Here is a 19,461-nt window from a genome sequence, read left to right on the forward strand (position 1 = left end):
AGCTCCCCGCGGTTGGGACGCGGCCCTCTGGCCTCGGGTCGCGGGGAGAGGGCAGAGGTTTCACGCCGCCTGTCCTGGAGAAGCGCGGGGAGGGCTTTGTCTCTGCAGCGTAGTTTCTGGCTCCGCTTGCTGAGCAGGCCGGACCTTGTGGTGTAGGCAGGCTGCCTTGCCTGGCGGGTGAGTGTGTTACACACCTGCGTGGCTGTGGGGCTCAAGAGCAGGCTCCATCCCCGTCCGCCCGAGAGATGCAGCTGTCGTTCGGAGCACAAAGCTGTCTCGGCAGAACGACCTTCCCGATTCCTGTGAAATCTCCCAGGAACGTGTTCTCAGTGTGCAAGGAGCTGCAGCTCTGAGGCGCTTTATTACTGCAGAACTTGCTTATGGGAAAGATAATGAAAATTGAAGCTTTGATCATGCATTAATGAAAGATGGCTTGAGTTTTGGACAAAGTCCTGAAAGCAATTATGGAAAGAAGTGCTGTATAAGGCTTGGATTTGTTTGAATCCTCCTGTGTCTTTCAAAATGAGAGATTGGGCAGGGGTGGCCTGGTAAAGGCTCTAAGTCTTAAGCTTATGTAATTTCTTTAGCGGTTCTGATTTATTTTACCTTTATATTTAGGGATTATTATATGTTGGTAGTTGGAGGCACAAATAACTGCCTTATGTTGGAAATGGAAAGATGATTATTTTAGGAAATGTCTTCTGTTCAGTGTCTTTTCTCATGTGTCCTGTCCAAAAAAAGGTGTAGGTCTTCATTATACGTATGCAAGCTCCAGTTACAAATATTCCAGTACTCCCTCTTGTAGGATGTTAAGGCTATGTAGTGGTTTAAAAAAAAATAAAATTTATCTGCAGAAAACAAGAAGAGTACTGTTTGTCAGCCTTCAGCTGTTATTTACTCTTTATTTTTTTTAAATAGAGCTATTTTTTACTCCTTAAAAATATCTTTTGGAATGTTTGAGTCTTCCACCTCAACACTTTTTTTTTTTTTTTTGCAGCTCATGGCCTTGTATATGTATTGTTTTAAATCGAAATCTTTTCCTAAGTTAAATAACTTCATTATCTGTAATTTCATAGTAGCTGATTTTTTTCCTCATTGATATAAATGCTTGGAACAAAAAGTGTTCCTAGCATATCTTTACATATGCAGAAGTTGGCTTATGTTTGTTTATTGACTGAATGTTTATTTTGAGCCCTCTTTCTGATCCTTCTTAGATTCTTTTCAGTTCTTATGATACAGACTCCATTAATATGTTTTTGCTCATTCTCAGTTTTACTTTCTGAGACTAAATATAAACCTTTCATGTTATATGAGAAACATCAGCTTTTTTCCGTTGCAAACACTTACTTAAAAGTTTCCTGCAACTCCAATGACTATAACTGGAAATAACTTCTCTGTGCAAGGCCATTGGATAATTTGAATTAGGCAGGTGAACAGTTTTCCTGTCACTGCTGCTCTTCATTCTATTGAATCAGGATGATATTTCCTTTGTGGAATTGGAGCACTTGATTTAAATTTAGTTTTGTCTGAGTAGTTTTTGTGCTAACTTTAACTGAATTATTAATCCTGTATTTTCTTCACTTTTTTGCCTGCTCTTATTTTGGAGATATTGAAATCAAAGACACTGGCTTTTTTAGAGCCTTGTTTCCTAGTTTTGTTTGTGTCTTCAAACAGAAGAGGAAAACTTGCTTAATTTGTCTGTCCTGTGCTTGCCAAAAAGTGTTGCGCTAGGAAGTACAGTACATCCCATGGAAATGTACAACTGCTGTATCCAATCTAAATACTAGAACATTTAATAATGTAGTTATTTCTTCTCCAATAAATAAGACTACCAACAAGGGCTTTGAACAGGACTTTTTTTTTTTAATGTGCTAGCAATTTTCTTACACTGTCCAATTAAGTTGTTTTATTTAAAATCGTACATCTGAGGTTAAAGAGAATTTCTACTTTTGGCTCATACAGAGTTAGAAATAACTACCAGCTTACTCTGTCATTTATATATCTCTATATACACACATGTAGTTGTATGTGTGTGTGTAGGTATGTGGTGTTGGTAGAGCGACAAGGCTTTAGCTTGCCCTGAGGAGTGAGGTGGTGTGACACGTGGTTCTGTGACACTGGATGCGGGGGTGTGGGCTCAGGTGGTGGGACCCTGTCTGCCACAGCTGCCAATGAGCTGTAGGTTACTGCTTCCCTTGCTCTGCTGGTAAAATGGTTTGTAGGAGCACTCTCTACTCCACTCAGTCAAATGTGCCTGGGTTAGCTCTTGCCACTTATGCAAATTGTCTAAATTAGATTTTTTTTTTTTTCCTGAAGTGGATTAGGGAGTGTGCCTGTGCTGTTGGCAGAGCTGTGGGGTCTATAACTTTTGGCAGCAAGGAAGAAGCAAGCAGCTGGGGCAGTAATGGTTCTGCCTGGCCTGCCTGTTCCGGGGCTGTTGCAGATGCACGGTGACGTGCGCCAGGTCTGCACGATGCTGGAAACCCTGGGAGTGCCAGCTTGACAGGGCTGCATTTCTGCTGAATTAGCTAGAGCACGAGATACAAAGTTTTTATTAGCTTTATGCCCTTTGTAGGATGACAGATGACACCTAATCTGGCTTGAAGTTAAGAGCAGTGCTGGCAAACAACTGTCGGGTCATAGCAGCTGATGATGCAAAACTAACTCACTGACACTTTTTTGAATTAATTTGATGTCAGAGATTGAACACTATGCATCAAAGGTGTGTAAAATTGCTTCTGTATTAAAAGCTTTGTAGTTCAGTTTCCTATGTTCTTGAATTGTAGACTGAAAGGGTGTGCAGTCTGACTAACATGGAGTCACTGAAATGCTGTTTGATTTCTCATACACACTAGTTTAAATTAGCTCTAATTATCCACTGCTTTTACTCATTCTTTTCCAGCTGCAGCTGGTCGGTCCAGCTTTATTATATTCTGGCAAGAATCTCCATTAGAATGCTTATCAGATACATTTAGTAGGCACCAAAGTGGTATTTGCAGCAACAGAAACAGACATTTTGCTTTAGAAATATGCTCAGTGCTAGGTCTTTCCTATAAAGAAACAAAATGCCAAACCAGAATCCTCGTCCCCCTCCTAGCCCAAACAAACCCAAAAATCCCCCGTGTGTGGTTTTTTTTTTTACCCTGTATCTTTGTATAGCATATGCTGGCACAGCTCCTACTTGTTCAGAGTCTGTTTAAGCTAGATGGAAATGCATTCAAGCTCAAGTAACAATAACACAACTTTTGCATTGCTTAAATTCTCTAAAATTCTCAATGAACTTTAAACTGCAGTAGCTCTCTTTGTGAACAAGCCTCCAGATTGGGGTTCTTTTTAAATACCTGGGTAGAATAAGGATTTGTTCCAGTGGGGGGGGAAAAGGATCCATGCTTTTCTCTATCTGTGTTAGCATGCAGTAATTTTAAAGTACTTTGTTGCGGTAAAAATGAGTTGACTGATTGCGTGCGGTCATACCAAATGTTGAGAGTAGGACCTGAATGTTTACCTTAAAATGAAAAGTGTTTTTTAGTGTGTTGTCATTTCAACCACATTTTATTGTCTATGTTTTTTGTAGGTCTTTGCTTAATAGCTTAAATCACTCTGTTTTGTTTCAAACCATTTTAGACTGTTGTATTTGGAAAAGGTACTCCAATTTGCAACTGTAGGTTTGGATACTGCTGACATCAGCAGTAGCTCTGCCCCTTGGTGTGGCTCCGTATGTATTCGTGCAGGAGAAACCTCCTGTGGCACCATGTCTTTAGCTCGAATGGCTAGGTCCTGTTGCTCCTCAAGCTAGGATGGATCATCCCACTTCTCTTTACACTTAATTGCGTGGCCTTAATGTCAAGCCTGGAATTCACTTTCTGTTTTCCTTACTTTCTGAAACGTGCCCTATGTTCAACCCCACCAAGTCAAGGGAGAGCCTACTTTTTGAGCCTGTTCTTCACCCCCCCCTTGCCCACATGCTTGCTGTCAGGCCACAGACTGGGAGAGAGACCACCTCTTCAGGCTGCCCGTGCCAAACGGTGTCACTGCCTGTGCTATAGGGTTCAGCTGCAGGCGCACTGGCAACGGGTTCTTAATCCTGCCTTTGATAAGCGTGCAGAGTCAGCTTCTAGCTGGTCTGGACTGCAGCTTGGGAATCTCAACTTTTAGTAATGAATATAGAAATTCTAAACATAAGCATTGAAGGTTTTCACCCAATATAGGTTTCATATCTGAACTTCTGAGTTCATTCAGCAATGTAAATCTCCTGTCTTACTGTTAGGATAATTCTGTAAGTAGACTGCAGAGCATGAAATGGTGTAGCTTACTGAAGATTAAATGATTCTTTTGTTGAGAAGTAAAGTTTGTTTTAAGCTAATTGGAGAAGGCAGTACTTTGAACTATTATTTTCAGTTCTACTACAGTTTTTCTCCAGTTCTATTATTTGAAACCAGTTAAATTTAAAGCATAAATGTTCCATTTTAATTTTCAGGGATGAGTCTGCCTAGTATGTGTTTTCTAGCTAATCTTTTTCTGAGGTGGGTACAAAAAAGTTAAAATATTTGGACCGAGTCAGATACATCCTAGCAGTAATAAAAATTACTACTACAACTACTTGCATACTCAATTTTTGATGCAGAGTTGTATCTATAGCATTTCTACGTCATATCTGTCTAGAATAAATATTTTTAAACCTACTGTTACTGTGAGATTTTGTATAGATTTTCTGTTTCCTCAGAAAAAAAAACAATCCAGAAGCTTTTAAAAGGAACATGGGAGTCAGCCGCTAATTTGGTTTAGTACAATTGTTAATTTTTCAGTAGGCTTTTAGTGAGTTGTGGTGTGCTCTGTATCTGTGTTTTGTCCAAGCTTTAAAGTGATAATTTTGACAGCAGGAACTGAAGTTTTCAGTCAAGCAGGTGTATGTGTGAGTAGGTGTATAGGCAAAAATTTAATTTGAATAGTTTGGCAACACATCAATCCCTCCATTAAAAAATTGGACTTGTCCTTAAAAGTTTGTTTTATTTCAGATAGGAAAACAGTGTTCAAGTTCACTTCACCTGTATAATTTGCTTATATTTAAGATATATTGAGTTTCTGGGCTTGTTCATTGTATTTCATGTGTTTGTCTTGCTGAGAGGGTGTAGAGTGTTTTTTGCCTAGTTTGTTATGGAAGCAAGCCCAGCTAGCAGTTGTTTCTTTGGCCTCTTTGTAACTGTTACGTTCATAATATAAACATTAATCTATACAGTTTTTTAAAAGTTATTTTTAAACTATTTGTTTTTTACTTTTAAACTTTATATGATCATGACTAATTGACTAACCCAGACTTTAACACTTACATGGTGTGGTAAAGATAAACTGCAGACAAGGTTTAAATTCTGTGATATTTAGTTGGCTCTGGCATTTCTTTCCTTTCCAGATTGCATGAAAAAGTAACTTAATAAATAAAATATGTACTCTTCTTTGACACACACCTCTTAGCAAACATTCCAGCCCATCTCTTCAGTATTCATGAAACAAGCAGGTTTCCTTCTTCTGATTGCAGGTCAATAAACTGGGAGGTACTTTGCTATAAAATATTCTATTTCTGCAGGAAAAAAAAAACCCCACCAAAATATTTTTAGACCAATTCCTGTGTTTCAGAAGTCTTGCATTCAGGTGAAACATAGCTTCAGACATGGTGATGGCTTTCTTCATGTAAAGCTCATACAATCAGCTCTTGAGTGTGGAGCTTCCTGTGATGTATCACATGTCTCACAGAGGGGCTTGGCTGGAGCCTTGATTTGGTCTAACATATTGCAGCTACCACAGGAGACTATTTTGCTCCAACTTGGGAGGACCTTTCCTGTTTCATGCTCTAACTCTGCGTAGCTGGTGTTACATCTCCTTGGCAACCTGATTCAGACCACTGAGCTGGCAGGGTTTGTTTGTGCCCGTTTGTTTTGGAGAAGATTCCAGGGGTGGTGGGCTGACTGAGGGGGTCAGGTGGGCACAGCTCAGAGGCTGCATGATAGGCAAGTGTGGAAGTTCAGAAGGTGGAGGAGAGAGAGCATGTTCCTGAAGCATGCAGCTGCAGCCAGCTGTTGAGTCATTTGCTTATGTTGACTATGCTATGGTCCCTTTGATAATATTCAAGATGGTTCCATGACCATGGGAGGTGTTATTTTTGGGATTCTCTTTCTTCAAAAAGATTTTTCTCAAAATATATCTTTTCAGTGGCATAGGATAGCTTGTGTGTCTTCCTTGCAATACAGGTAGAGCAATCACTGTGACCAGTTAAGAAAGTGACCTGGGCTGTGATTTAACTTCCCTAATGCATTGGCTGCTCCCTCTACTTCCTTTTATAACAGTTACTGTAAAAGAAACCTGGTTTTGGATAATATCCTTATTCTGTGAGCTTCCCGTGTGGAAGAGAAAAAACTTTGGACTCTGGTCCTCTGTAATTATAGGGATATGTCAGGCTGTGTGGAACCAAGATGTGATGCTCCTTATACATGAGCTGTAGAATATTTGTGTAACCCCTTGAAATTAATAATAATTCTGTAACTTTTATTTTTGATGTAACAGCTTAATTGTAAGGATATTTCCAGTGGATATGTGAAACATGCAGGTATGAATGATGTTGTGAAGTGGCTAGGAGTGTTGCATTTCAAAGGTGATACCCTATATAGATATGAAATCCTAATTTTAAAATATTTTATGGCCTTCATGTTCTCCCCTTCCCCCCTGTTTTAAAGATTCCTTTATAATGAATTGAAGTTTGCCTGAGAAACTTGGGGTTGCTTTTATACCGAATAGTTCTACTTAGTATTGTTGGATTAGCAGAAGTGGAACTTAGGGAGCGTTTAATGCAGGAAGAAAAACTGGCACCTGTTCAAGGTGCAAGATCTTCCTATCGTGTCTTGGTAAGATCTGCGTTGCCTTTTGCGTCATACAGAGAAGTGTATCTAAAGTTGGAAACTCCCATCTTTGACACTTCTGACTTCCAGAAATTGTATTGCTGTGGTGGTGGACTGGGGACTATATATTAAGAAATAGGTAGCAATTAGTGAAATGATGTTCTTTAGTTAACACAGCTGATGAAATGTATGATTCCTAGAGGTATCTTTTGAATTTTATTTTTTTTTTAATTCACTGTGACAAGAGAATTCCGTACCGATGTGCGTAACAAGTACACTCGCTGCAGGCAGTTCCTTCAGATCTGCTTCTTCATAGCAGTGTGTGATATTTAATGATGGCTTTTGTTTATCCATAGATTCTGGATCATCTTAAGTGTATTTTGAGAGCATTAATTTGAAATGCTAGGGTTGGAAATGTGGGAATTTCTGTTTTTGACCTTACTTGCCTCTTGTATCAGTTTGAGCCAAATTAAATGTCTCATAGTAGAAATGCTTTAATGCATTAACTACGTGGTGACGCTAACCACATACACACAGACAACTTTTCATGTATGTAAAAATTTTGCTTGAAATATCTTGCATGTCATATAGTACATGTCTTTGTTTAATTAGAGGGGTTTTGCACACAAATTCCAGTGGGGGAGCCAATTCAGTTTAAATGGAAATGTTGTGTAGTAGTTGGCGTCTTTGATCCTTGTCAGCTGGTTTCTGTCCAGCTTCTGAGATTCTTGTTGGCTTGTATGTTCTCTGGAGGGATCACAGTTGATCTTTCTTGTAAATTACTTATTTTCCAGTTTTATCCTTCATCTATTTCTAGCAAAAATAGGAGATTCAAAAGAATAGAGAAAAATCAGTCTATCACTTTCTTGCAACTGAAGCAAACACAAGTATTATTTTTAGAACAAGGAAGCAAAATTAACATCTATGCTGTGTCTTTGATGAAGTGTCAGAATATTTTATTTTTGGTTTTATTGGCTCTGGTCTTAACAGCTGCTGTATTATGACCTTTGGTTCATTATCCAAAAGTCATGTTTCAGCTGCGTAAGTGTATTCCAGTCACTTAGTTCTGCAAGGGAATTAGTATAAAGGCAAGTGCTAGCATTTTTAGTAATGATTTTAGAATGTTACGTGGTACTTAAATTTGTTATGGAAATAGATGAAACAGAAGGACTGGGTAGCATGGAAATTACAATTATTCCAAATTTGAAGGAAAAACATTGTAAATATTATTCTTTGGTTGGTTTTAATACAGTTTTGCATTTAGCTATAGTTAAACTTTCCTGAGGGTCATCCATGCCTAAAGAAAAATTCATGTGTAGGAGATATTTTGCAGATTTTACTTACTGTTTTCCACTCAGTGCTGCTGAAAAAGTGAAAAGTGTTGAGATGGCTTTTATTTTACAGTTGTTTGATTTTATTGAACAACCAGAACATATGAAGGTCTCTGCTACATCTGGAAAACAGAAAGTTTCAAACTTTTTTTTTCTTTCCCCCTCTAGATTTTCAACTGAATTCTCATCTATCAACACTGGCAAATATTCACAAGATCTACCACACCCTCAATAGGCTGGTAATGACTTGCCATTTTCACTCAGTAGAAGAGCTAGGGCTTTAGTCCAGAACGTTTTGTGATTGGAATCATTAAATAATTACATTTTTAAAAACTATGACTTCCTTTTCTGTTTGAGAGACTGTTTGGTTCGAATCTGTTAGAGATAAGTGGTGTAGTAAAAGATGAAAGATTATAATTAGGGGTCAGACTGGCGTTTGAGTTCTGGTCACTGCAACACTTGATTGACGTGTCTCCATCGAGGAGGCTTCCTAAATATATCACATAATGGTAGTCTTAATTGTTACCAATTTCTTACAGTTCTTGTGGAAAACAGAGTGAATGGGCAAGCTGTCTGCTTACAACCATGCAAAGAGTGGAATAAGATTTTTTTTTTTTTTTTTAGGGCTGTCCATGCTTGTTTGCTGTGCATTTACATTTGTTTTGTTGCAGTCATAGCTGGAAATGCTAATGCAGCTTCTGTGCGTACACTGCAAATTTAGTGGAAAAAACACTACCTAAAAAAGGGGGTAAATAGCTTCCAAGGTTTCAGTTGGTTTTTAATCAGTTTTCTTCAGGATGTGTCTGTCTATCCCTAAGTAAAGCCATTTCTGTGGTAAATGGTGAATTCAGTCTTTCTAGTGCTGTATTTATTAATGGAATTGTTAAATACAACAACACAAAATTCCCCATCTGATGGATAGTTCTTTCCCCTCTTGAAACATAAGGTTTTAATTTAAAAAAAAAAAAAAAAAAAAAATTGAAATTATTTTTCAAATTATTTAAAGTCAAAGACACAAAGGCTCTGCAGGCTTAGCTAGATGATCCTTAAGTAATGATGATGAATATTAAACAAGGGTTAAAAACATTACTGGAAAATGAAGACCACTATCTTGTTTAACTGTGTCCTTCCTATTCTCTTGCAGAATCTGACAGAGGACGTTGGTCAAGACGATCACCAGACAGGTATTTAATAGCAATGTAGTAGAAATAGATTGAAACACACTTCATCAAAAAAGCCTCTCTAACATCATTGAAAAATTAAATATTAGAAAGCTAAAGGAGCTTTAGAAAACAAGTGCTAGGATTTTTTAAAGTTTTCTTCAAAATAAATGTTCATGCTTTTAATTTATCCAGATGTGAAGGACTCGACAGGTTTTAGCAGTATCTATCATTTTACTGTTTCTTAGTCTAAGTACTTTAGAAGACTTCATGAAACAATTCTCTCACTCCTTGGGCTCAACCCATCAGACTAGCAGAATATCTGTGTTCCTGCAGTGTTTTGACTCTTGAGGGAGCATTGGTGAGAACAGAGCAGAAGCAAGACCTTTTGTGGCTGTCGTGATGCCTATGACCGAGTTTAAATGCTGTACTTCCAACAACCCAGCTTTTCTCGAGTGGTTTTGCTGCAAGTTTTTCCCATTTCTTGTGCAGATTTTCAGTCAGTGTCTCAGAGCTATTTATTAGTCAGAATCTGTTTTCCATTCAATAAAATGTCATCATTTTTCAAGGCTTTCATCTCGGGTGCTTGGTACTAGCTTGCTGCCATTCTTGATTCATCAGCGTTTGTGATTTGTGACCTGATATCCTGCAACGTGTGTTACCTCCTTTTGCGCTTGTTACTTACGAGCTGGCATCTTCTTTGATTGCTTTTTCTTCCTTCCTTTCAGTGTTTCAGTTGTGATATCTAAGGAGGAAGGAAAATAACTTACTGGCTTCAAGCCCTGACCACTCAGCAGAACTATTCTTTAAAACTGACCATATCTGTTCTACCATCTGTCTCAAAGTTTTTTCTCTGTCCTGAGGTGCTGGTTTTGTTTGTTGCAGTTACCTTGAGCACTTAAGAAAATGGAGGGGGCTGTCAGCTCCTCGTGGAGGTTTCTGGGCCACACTTATAAATCTGGCACACTCTTAGCCTAGAGCAATGAGAAGAGATGCATAGGACTGCATTGTTTGGATAGGACAGAGTTCTCTTAGGGCTTGTGTACCCTCCTCCATGCTGTGACAGGTGTCTTTGTTTCATAGTTGAGCTACCTTACCCTAGCTACAAAAGGCTTCTATGAAATATTTTCCTTCAGTGTGGTTAGTTATTTGATACCTGAAATTAGCTGATCATGTAAATGAAAAAAACTTTGCAACAGAGGCTGATGCAGGTAGTGCAAGACAGTTAAGGGTTTTATTGTCTGTCTGTTAGTGCTGATGTCCTCTCCCATCTCATGATGTAGACTTGGAATTTTCCCCCTTGTGATCCAGGTGCTCCAACTAAACACAGATGCATACTGATTTCACATATGAAAGCAAACTGTAATCTTGATCACAAAAAGCTGTTGTGAAACATTGAGGTAGTCCCCTTCTGTTGCCAAACAAATCAATAAGAGTAGGTGTGCTAATGCAGGTGGAATTTGTCGTATCTCTTGCCTAGTGCTTCCATCATAAAGGTTAGTGTAAGAAATTAGTCTCAGAGCTCTCATTGTCTCTACTGGGAGTTGTTTGAGCATGTTATTCGTTGAAACTCATGGTTATCCTATTGCCTGCATTGTGGTGCTTGAATTCAGCTGTTTCAAAAGCTTAATTATGCCCATTGAATGACTTAGGGCACAAAATCCTAGTGAAGTGTAATTTTTTTACAGTAGTTATGGAAGAACCTTTCAAACCAGGAACAAGTATGAAATGAGAACCTAAAGTAGAGGTGGATATTGTCAAGCTCCTTGTTTGGGTTTCATTCCAGTATTTTTTATGCTTCTGCACCATTTTATGTCTCCTTATAGAAAAAGATGAAACCTCAATATTTGCATAACTCCCAGGCAAATTCCGTCGAAGTGTGTGCTTGGTTTCCCTCATCTGAGGGACAAATACCCATGCAGTGAGCTATTTTGGCCATAGTAAATACAGCACAGTGAAGTCTTCCATGTTCATTTTGTATGGGACTTGACAATTCTGAAGCAGCTTACTGTAGGGCCTTATATAAGTGTAAAAGGATTACTTTTGCAAGTCTTGTGACTTTGATGGGCCTAGATTTTTCCAGTACTACCGACTGCATAGTTAGAAGTGTCAAGACCTATTATTTTTGTTACACTCTTTATAGAACTGCATATATGCTGTGAATTTTAGACCCTATGTCAAGAACTCATTTGAAAGTCATGTTAACAACTCTGTCACAAAAGATTCTCTGAGTGTTGCCAAACCCATCTAAAGATGACTTTTTTTACTTTTAAGATATTTTTTTCACTCAATCTTCTGGAGCAAGCCTCATATTTAACAATTAGTTTTCTGACACACCTATCCTGGTAGTGTTATTACATTATGGGCCCTATTTTTGGGATGACATAATAAATGTATATCTAGAAGTCTCAGCCAAATTTAAAAGCTCTTTTAAAAACTCTTATTTCAATTTCAGGTTAATATTTATAATAAGCTTTTAATGCATACCACACTTATTTGAAAGTAGTTGTTTCTGAATTAACAATAAGTATACTGGACATCTCAATTAAGAAAATTACACCTTTTCTGCTGGAATCAGGTATCAAATCTTTAAGAAAGAGAGGCTGGCAGTTTCAAAATCCCTTCAGTGATTTGGGAGCTAAGGTGGACCTCACTTCAACATTCCAGTCACTTGTGATTATTGTCTCAGAAAATGTGTTAGTATTCAGTGAACACATATATCTGAAATATAAGATAGGCTGTAAACGTGTTGTGGGCCTTTGCCTTTTCAGCTCTTTGTAAGGTTAAAAAAAAGCAGGCATTCAGCTTCTGTAAACAATTTCTTCTAATATTTATGTGCGTAACTTGGAAAACTCTATAATAGTGGGGTTTATGTCCTAATGACAAATCTAGCAACTTGTCAATAGCTTAAAATGGTCACTTGGTTATTAAATAGTGGCTTATCTATTTACCCAGACTAAAATGTCTTCAAAAGTAACGGTACATTTCCCATTGTCACACCTGGCTTGTTTAAAAGAATGAGGTAATGTCGTCAACAAAAACGAGGCTTCATCTTGTTCTTGAACTTCGTAGTTCAAATTACTTTTGCCTCTACTATTTTATTGTTGTAGAGAAGAAAACCCGCTTGAGTCCAAAGCAATTCTGTAGCATGGAATTCAAGATAGAGAAGGTGATTTTTCCTTTCACAGCAAGATTGGAAGCTGCTCAGTGTTTTGATGAGTATCTTTGTTTTTCTCATCTTGAATCTGAAAAATGATGATTGTTAACTGTGCTTTCAGTAGTCTTGTCCCATCCTTAAAAAAGCGGCTCTAGCTTTCCAGTTGCTTCAGCATTCACAGTTTCCAATTACGTTTTCTTTGAAAAGTCCTTGTCTTTAAGCATTAGAAGAACAGGATTATTCACAGGCATTATCCAGAGAAAAGGTGAAAATTACATGCTGTAAATTAGTTCTGTAGGGGCACAGTTTGTAGAATTCTTATTTACTGACCTCTGTTTTTTCTTTTTTGTTTGTTCTGGTTTTGTGCTATTCTAGGAGTGTCCCTCGATTGTGGTGATTATCTTGCATAGTGTTTTAAATTTCTTAGGGTGAGTTTTAGCTCTTGAGTTGATATTTCCCTTTGGTAGCTTGGAGTACTGAACAGAACATTTGGCAAACAACATTTATACTCGGCAGGCTTTTGGCTGGTGGTGGCCTATTCAGCAGCCAGTTGGAGGCTCTACCTTGCAAATGCTAGCTTCAAGTGTCAAAAAAAACAGTGAGAACTAGAAGGGTTCTGCCAATCTTGAGTTGGGACCCAGGAGTAAGAAACTTTGAAGATAATCGCATCAGAGAAGCTGCACTTGGTAAGTAAAGCTCCTGTCAACCTTTGCATGAAGTGAGAGGGAGCTGCATGTATGTTTGCAGATGATCAGACCTTTGAGAAGTGAATTAGTTGTGAAAGGCTACACCTAGGAATTAGATTTAGAATTGGAAAACTCTGTGTAAGAGAAGTTAATGTTGATGCTACTTAGTGAGCTGTACTGTAAAATAAGAAATTGCAAGAATTAAACTCCTGAACTCTTGTAGTTTTTAGCTTTAGATGGAAATGAAGGAGAAACATTCTGCTGGTTTTACTTTTAGAGTTCATCACATGGAAATTTTAAGTGCCTTTCAAGTTAAATATACTGATTCTAGAAACAGAAGGAAATACTTTTAAACTAACATTCTTGTACCATATATTTTAGAGATCATTCAACAGTTAAAAAATAGTGAAGACTTGGTCCAAACCTCAGTTATTAAGATGTGAAATCCCTGAGAGCATGTGCAGTGATTGTCTAGCTGGTGTCTCTGTGTGTGTGTGTGCTTGTGCTTAGGGGGGTGTACATAGGCCTTAAGCAGCCACTTACCAATTTCTGAGCTATCTCTTTTCTTCTCTTTTCTGTCAGTTTGAGAGCTGCAACTAGATACATTCAAACCAAGAAAGGCTACAGGTTTTTCATACGAGTCATTGGTGAAATTTGGTTATGGTGAATTCTGTTATCAATTTCAGGTTTTAAAACAAGTTCAGCAATCTTCCTGAAAAATGTCCTGTAATTTAATGAGGAAAAGCAGGAATTCTCGGGTTAAATTCTTTGGTTTGTATGGTGTTGCAGACCTGACAGAATGATTTTTCTGTTCTGTAACTTGAAAATAAATTTTTATTTTTACTTCTAATTTCATCTTTTGTTACACTTCTCTTTTCACAGAGGCTTTGTGTATTTCTGTTCCCAGTCAAATAACCAGTGAACTAGACAAACCCTATGGGGGTGTTTGGTGTTTTTTCTTACATTTTACCAGCATCCAGTGCCTGTGGCCATTATAATTAGATTGATTTTTTTTTTTAAGGAAAAGCTTTTAATAACAATAAAACTGTTCTCAAAGGAATGAGATAGTTACAGTTGTACTCAAGTACATATTTTCAAAACCAAGGTGTTTTTTAGCACCCATCCATTTATTAAGCTTAGTGTGTGTCTGAGTCTGTTGGCTGTCTCTAGCCATCTGCTGTCATCTTAAGTGTGTTTAGTTTGTGTAGGTTTTAAAAAAAATACTTGCGGAGTCTTAAGCAACTTGATCTAAAAAGGCACAAAACATCACACTCTCAGTTACTTATGGGGATACAGTTATGTGATATTAATTTCCAGGCATAAGCAGATGGAACAAATTGCATTCAGCAGGTCAGGTTTCTTAGTTTCTTTTGTCTGGGTAGTAAAACACATTGGGCATACTGTGAGTTTTGATGGTCTCTGGCTTACCTATTTCAAATATATCTCATGTTAGCAAGAAGAAGATTAAGATTATTGTTAATTGCCTTTTGTAACATAATCTGGACAGTGCTTCTAGAATTATATTCTTCTGGCACAGCCACTATGATTTTTTTTTCATGTAGTAGTTTATGGATTATAATGATTGGGAGTTTTGTCATAACTAGTTAATTTATAATTTTAATTTACAATTTACTCTTAAAACTTTTCTTTCTAAAACGTAGTGTATGGCCATACTTTTCTGGGAGGATGCTGGGATGGGGGAGCTTCATGGTGGAAAAAAAATATAAAAAGAGTATGTGGGAAAAATTTTTGAATTGGAAAGAATATTTCTTGAACTTGAGAGATTAATTTTCTTCTTAATAGAAATTAATATAAAGGTAAGACCAAACAAGGCATACTAGATGCAAGAGCTTTATTTGTTGAAACCTAATTAATTCATCTGGATGTACAAACTGGCTTGAACATCTTGCCTAACACTAGAAAAATCCATAGTTTCATATGCATAGTAGTTTCAGTGCATGTGCAAAATGAAGTACGTGTGGCAAAGCCTATGAGGCTGTGAGGTTCCTTACATGTGTTTCTCCTATAACAGGAGAAGATACTATTTCAAAGATACGAAGAATAGGTAAGCAAAAGATTGCCATTAGTGTTTGTTGGGAAATGGGCCTCTGATTGCAGTCTGCTCCCTTGGTGTCAAAAGTAGTCAAAGTTTTATTGCTTGCTTCTGTGCTGTGATGTAAAACAAAAGCTTTTGTGGGCATCTTAATAAAGCATAGCTAACCTTGGATCCTTGGATGCTGTTGAAGCAAAGAGAAGGTAGCTTAGTCATTCTTCATATTTTCCTGCAAGTTTCTTTGGCATCACTCTGTCTGGATTTTTATACTTCACCTCTCTCTTCCTTTCCTTTTAAAATTCTCTGTGTAACACTTAGAGCTTTAAGAGCTCTTTGAGCTGGTCTTACACACACCTTTCCCAGGTGTCCATGTGGTCTTCAGTATATGCAAGTAGGTCAAAATTTTGCCTGGAGCGTTAGCTTGCCTTTTTCATGAGGCAGCAAAGGCAATTTAACGACTTGCTGTGGTCAAAAGGACTGGTTCTGTGCTCTTTCTTGTGCTAATGTATAGAAAGCTGTTATATTTTTTTTGCTTGGGTTAATTATCTACAGGTTTGGTGACCTGGATTGACACACTGAAGAGTCGCCAGTGACATAGGAGTATGCAGCTGAGAGAAGGGAAGGGAAAGACTGGCACTTGACTGGCATCAGTGTCTTGACTTGGCCATTTCCTACTTGGGAATCTTTGGTCTTTGAGATTTATGTGGTTCAAATGCTACAGTCAGCCACTGTCTTTTCCCCCACCGCCACCCCCCAAAAAAAAAACCCAAAACCAACCAAACAAAAAAACAAACCAGAAAAACAAGCTGAAGAACAAATAAAACCTTTCCTACCCCTTGCTCTCTGTGTCATGAAAAATTTGGGACTTAAAAATAAAAAGGTTCTGTTTTCTAGGGGAAGGTGCTCTAGTTTTTAAGCCACATCTGTATTTCAAAAAGTAATGAACAACTCTTAGAAGTTCTGATCTGAATCAATTATTAAAATAAGGATGCCTTTTTGAGAACTTAAATACTTCTTCAGGATAGCCTCAGTTCTTGCCTTTTGTTAGATTGAGGTAGCTCTGGCATTACGTGCTAGTTTTGGTATAGTACTTTTGGTCTTAACTGAAATATGGTCATAGAACACCATGTAAAAGTGAGATGGATTTTGATATTGAAAGGAGATAATTTCTTTTGTAATTCTTAAATCCACTAACTTCCTCCCCTCCCTTCCCTTCCATTTGTAATATGCCTATTAGTGGACACAGTTTAACTGGTCTGCAACAGTTTCATTTCTTGTACTGGTGTTTTTAATTCCCTCTGTAGGAAGTCTCCGGTCTTGCAGTTCATCAGACTGCTTTAGTAAAGTGATGCCTCCAAGGAAAAAGAGGAGACCTGCAGCAGGAGATGATTTATCTGCTAAGAAAAGTAGACATGATGGGTATGTCATCTTACCATGAGCTAAGACTGATGGAGTATCTAAAGTTGAATAGCTGATATGATGGTGTTTTTAAATATTAATGGAAATGGTATTCAAATTTGCTTGGTTTCTCAGTGTTGGAACCATAGCCTGTGATTGAACTGTGGAATGTTGACAAGCACATCTAGGTTCAGTTTGTATCTCACCTTTTTCTAGTCATACAAGAAACCTTAGGGAAATTCTACTTGCTCAAAAATAGACATAGCTGTCAAAATAGACATACTTGTTTGTATGTGTTTTTTTTTTTTTTTTTTTAAATACCCCACCTTTTAAGAGATATGGTAATATTTTCCTGTATAGATGCATAAGATCTGGATTGGGCATTCTCAATCTACAGCCTGTCAGAAAAGTGAATGTAGCTGTAGCCCACTCAGCTCTTCCTTGAAATCCTGCGGGTGTCTCCCTGTCATGCTGTGCTTTGATGCTGCTCACATGAGGGAAAGTTGAGGGTTGCCCAGGCAGAGTGATAGGAACCAGTGATTGAGGCAGCATGGCTCAGCTTCCCTCTGGGCAGGAGAAGCACAAAGGGGTTATAACCATGTGCACAAGCAGTGTGGTTTTTGGTGTGGGTGTTGCACAGCTGAGACTTCTGTGAGCGTTGGGTTTTCAGTGTGTGTGTGTGTGTTCAGTCATCCTCAGTCCTTCAGAAACCATTGAACTGCAAAGCAGTTTCTATATATGTGCATTAAATTCAGAACTTGTGGGAGTACAGAACTGTATGCTCCTCCTGCAGGGTGGGTGCAGTACTGTCCTGGCATTGAGAAGTGACATGTGCAGCCAGAGTTTGGTTGTCAGTGCATCAGTCAGTAGTATTTGAGCTCTGTTATGTTCCTGTATTATCCGGTGGCTCAGAAAACACACGCTTCCATAACAAGTTCCTCAGAAATGTAAAAAGGTGCTTGTCTCTCCTAACTGGCAGCCTGAAATCAGGCTGAGTGCTTTTCTTTTAATTCTCTGTCATGAGTAAGAAAAATGCTGGTAGCCAAATTAAGCCTCTAGTTATGCCTCTATAACTCCATTGTGCTTAATAGGGTTGCACAACTGTAGCTGCACTGGAATTTATTAAATGATCTGTTGATGCAGAAGAGGAAAGTGATTTCAATTCTCCCTTTCATTGCTTTGCATACATAATACTAGCAAGAACAAAAAAGCAGTACATTCTTAATATTTTGGTTGCTTTTAAGAAATAATAAAGTATAAAAGCTAAATGCTTAATAGAAGACATTACAGCTTATGCAAAGATACACACACAATATGGAAGCAAAACAAGGATAGAATGTTTCTAGAATCCAAGTAGAGAGATGTAAAAAATTTAACTCTACGTCCGTTTGACAAGACACTAATGAGAAAGCAACCCAAACTCCCTAGAAAGTAAGGTGGTTGTTAAGAGATACTGATGTGTGTAATGCAAATAAGAAGACTGAGAACCTGATTTCTTACTCTAGTATGTATGTAATAATTTAAGAGCTTTTTGAAAGTATCATATGAAGGATTTTTTAAAAATACATCTGCCTTTCAGTTTCTAACTAATGCATCTAGTCTTCATTCTGCTGCTATTTGAGGCTTTATTAAAAGGAAGATTTCAGCCTGCTTTTAGAACTGGAGGTGAAACTAGATCTTCCAGTGAAGGGCCACCAGGGAATATCCTTCTCTGATGTGGTTCCGATTTTTGTCTATCTTCCTTCTTAGCATCTGAAGGGTTTGGGCCTTTCTCTCCTTTCCAGTGTACAAGTTTCTTTTGTTTTGGTCTTCAAGAAAACAATTATTATTTCAGCATGACTGGCAATATGTAATAATTGACAGAACACTCAGCTCGGTCTTGGAGCTTTACTTTCTTTCAAGGGAAGATTTCTTCAAATTTGGCTTATGCCCCTGTAAACATCTATGAACAAGGTAGACAAAGAGCATGCTCTCTCCCACATCCATGGTTGTGTCAGGTGGAGCTCATGCCTGTCATGTTTGGTCTCTGGAGGTCAGACGTTTCAGTTTGTCAGGCAGAAATCGGTCTCAGATCAGGGACCTCTATAGCAGTGTGCTGGAGCAGACAGCTACAAAGCCACTTCCTCGTACGTTGTGTGCAGAGAATGCTGTACAGAACAAAACCAATATGGCTAGTGCAATTCCAGCTCATGGAATAAGGGGCTTCTAGGCATGGTTCTTTACCATTGCTTCTGTTTTGGAGGCAGACTTCTAGAAGCTGCATACTGGTAACTCAGTATAAGTCTTCCGGGGGCATTAGCATGTGTGGATTCTGTTTTAAGCCAAAAAAAAAAAAAAAAAAAGTGTCTATTCTTTAACATCTACTTTCAGTGAAAAAATATGACCTTGTGCTCTCCAGAAGAGAGATGATTGGTAATATCGTATGCTTATGGAATGATGTAAGCTTTGGATGTTTCTGTTAGTGGCAAGCTAACTGAGGCAACAGTAACAAATAAATTTAGTAATTGTGAATCTCCTGTTTGGTTTCAGTGTGACAAGGTTAGGTAGGAGTCTGAAGATTATCAAAGGAATGTCATCACTGGTGGTGCTTCCACAGCTGAAACCAAATGCTAATGATTCCTCCTGCTTTGTCCATACCAAGGATATTTATTTTCTAATCTTTACACTGGTAGTTTTGTTGGGTAATACTTTCAGTCTTCACTATTTGTGGTGTGTTCTTGTAATCTATTCAACTACGGCAGTAATGTTTTTGAGAGACATATTCTTTCCGGAAAGTTTGTTTCAGCAGG

General features: G+C 38.1%; 1 protein-coding gene across 3 annotated transcripts in view; it reads left to right on the forward strand.

The window, feature by feature from the left end:
* Window positions 1-8,383: 8,383 nt before the first annotated feature.
* DCUN1D4 (DCN1, defective in cullin neddylation 1, domain containing 4) overlaps window positions 8,384-19,461 on the forward strand; it is a 26,847-nt gene continuing 15,769 nt past the window's right edge. For 2 of the 3 annotated variants that reach the window (XM_008948022.1, XM_008948023.1), the window contains exons 1-3: window positions 8,395-8,457; window positions 9,363-9,402; window positions 16,579-16,693. In XM_008948022.1, the coding sequence (XP_008946270.1) occupies window positions 16,623-16,693 (71 nt within the window). In that variant the 5' untranslated portion in view covers window positions 8,395-8,457; window positions 9,363-9,402; window positions 16,579-16,622. Of the gene's footprint in view, window positions 8,458-9,362; window positions 9,403-15,256; window positions 15,287-16,578; window positions 16,694-19,461 lie in introns of all 3 variants that reach the window. The other variant, XM_008948021.1, reaches the window with a different exon arrangement.

Source organism: Merops nubicus, unplaced genomic scaffold (assembly GCF_000691845.1).
Source record: "Merops nubicus isolate BGI_N331 unplaced genomic scaffold, ASM69184v1 scaffold3709, whole genome shotgun sequence".
In the NCBI taxonomy this organism is placed as follows: Eukaryota; Metazoa; Chordata; class Aves; order Coraciiformes; family Meropidae; genus Merops; species Merops nubicus.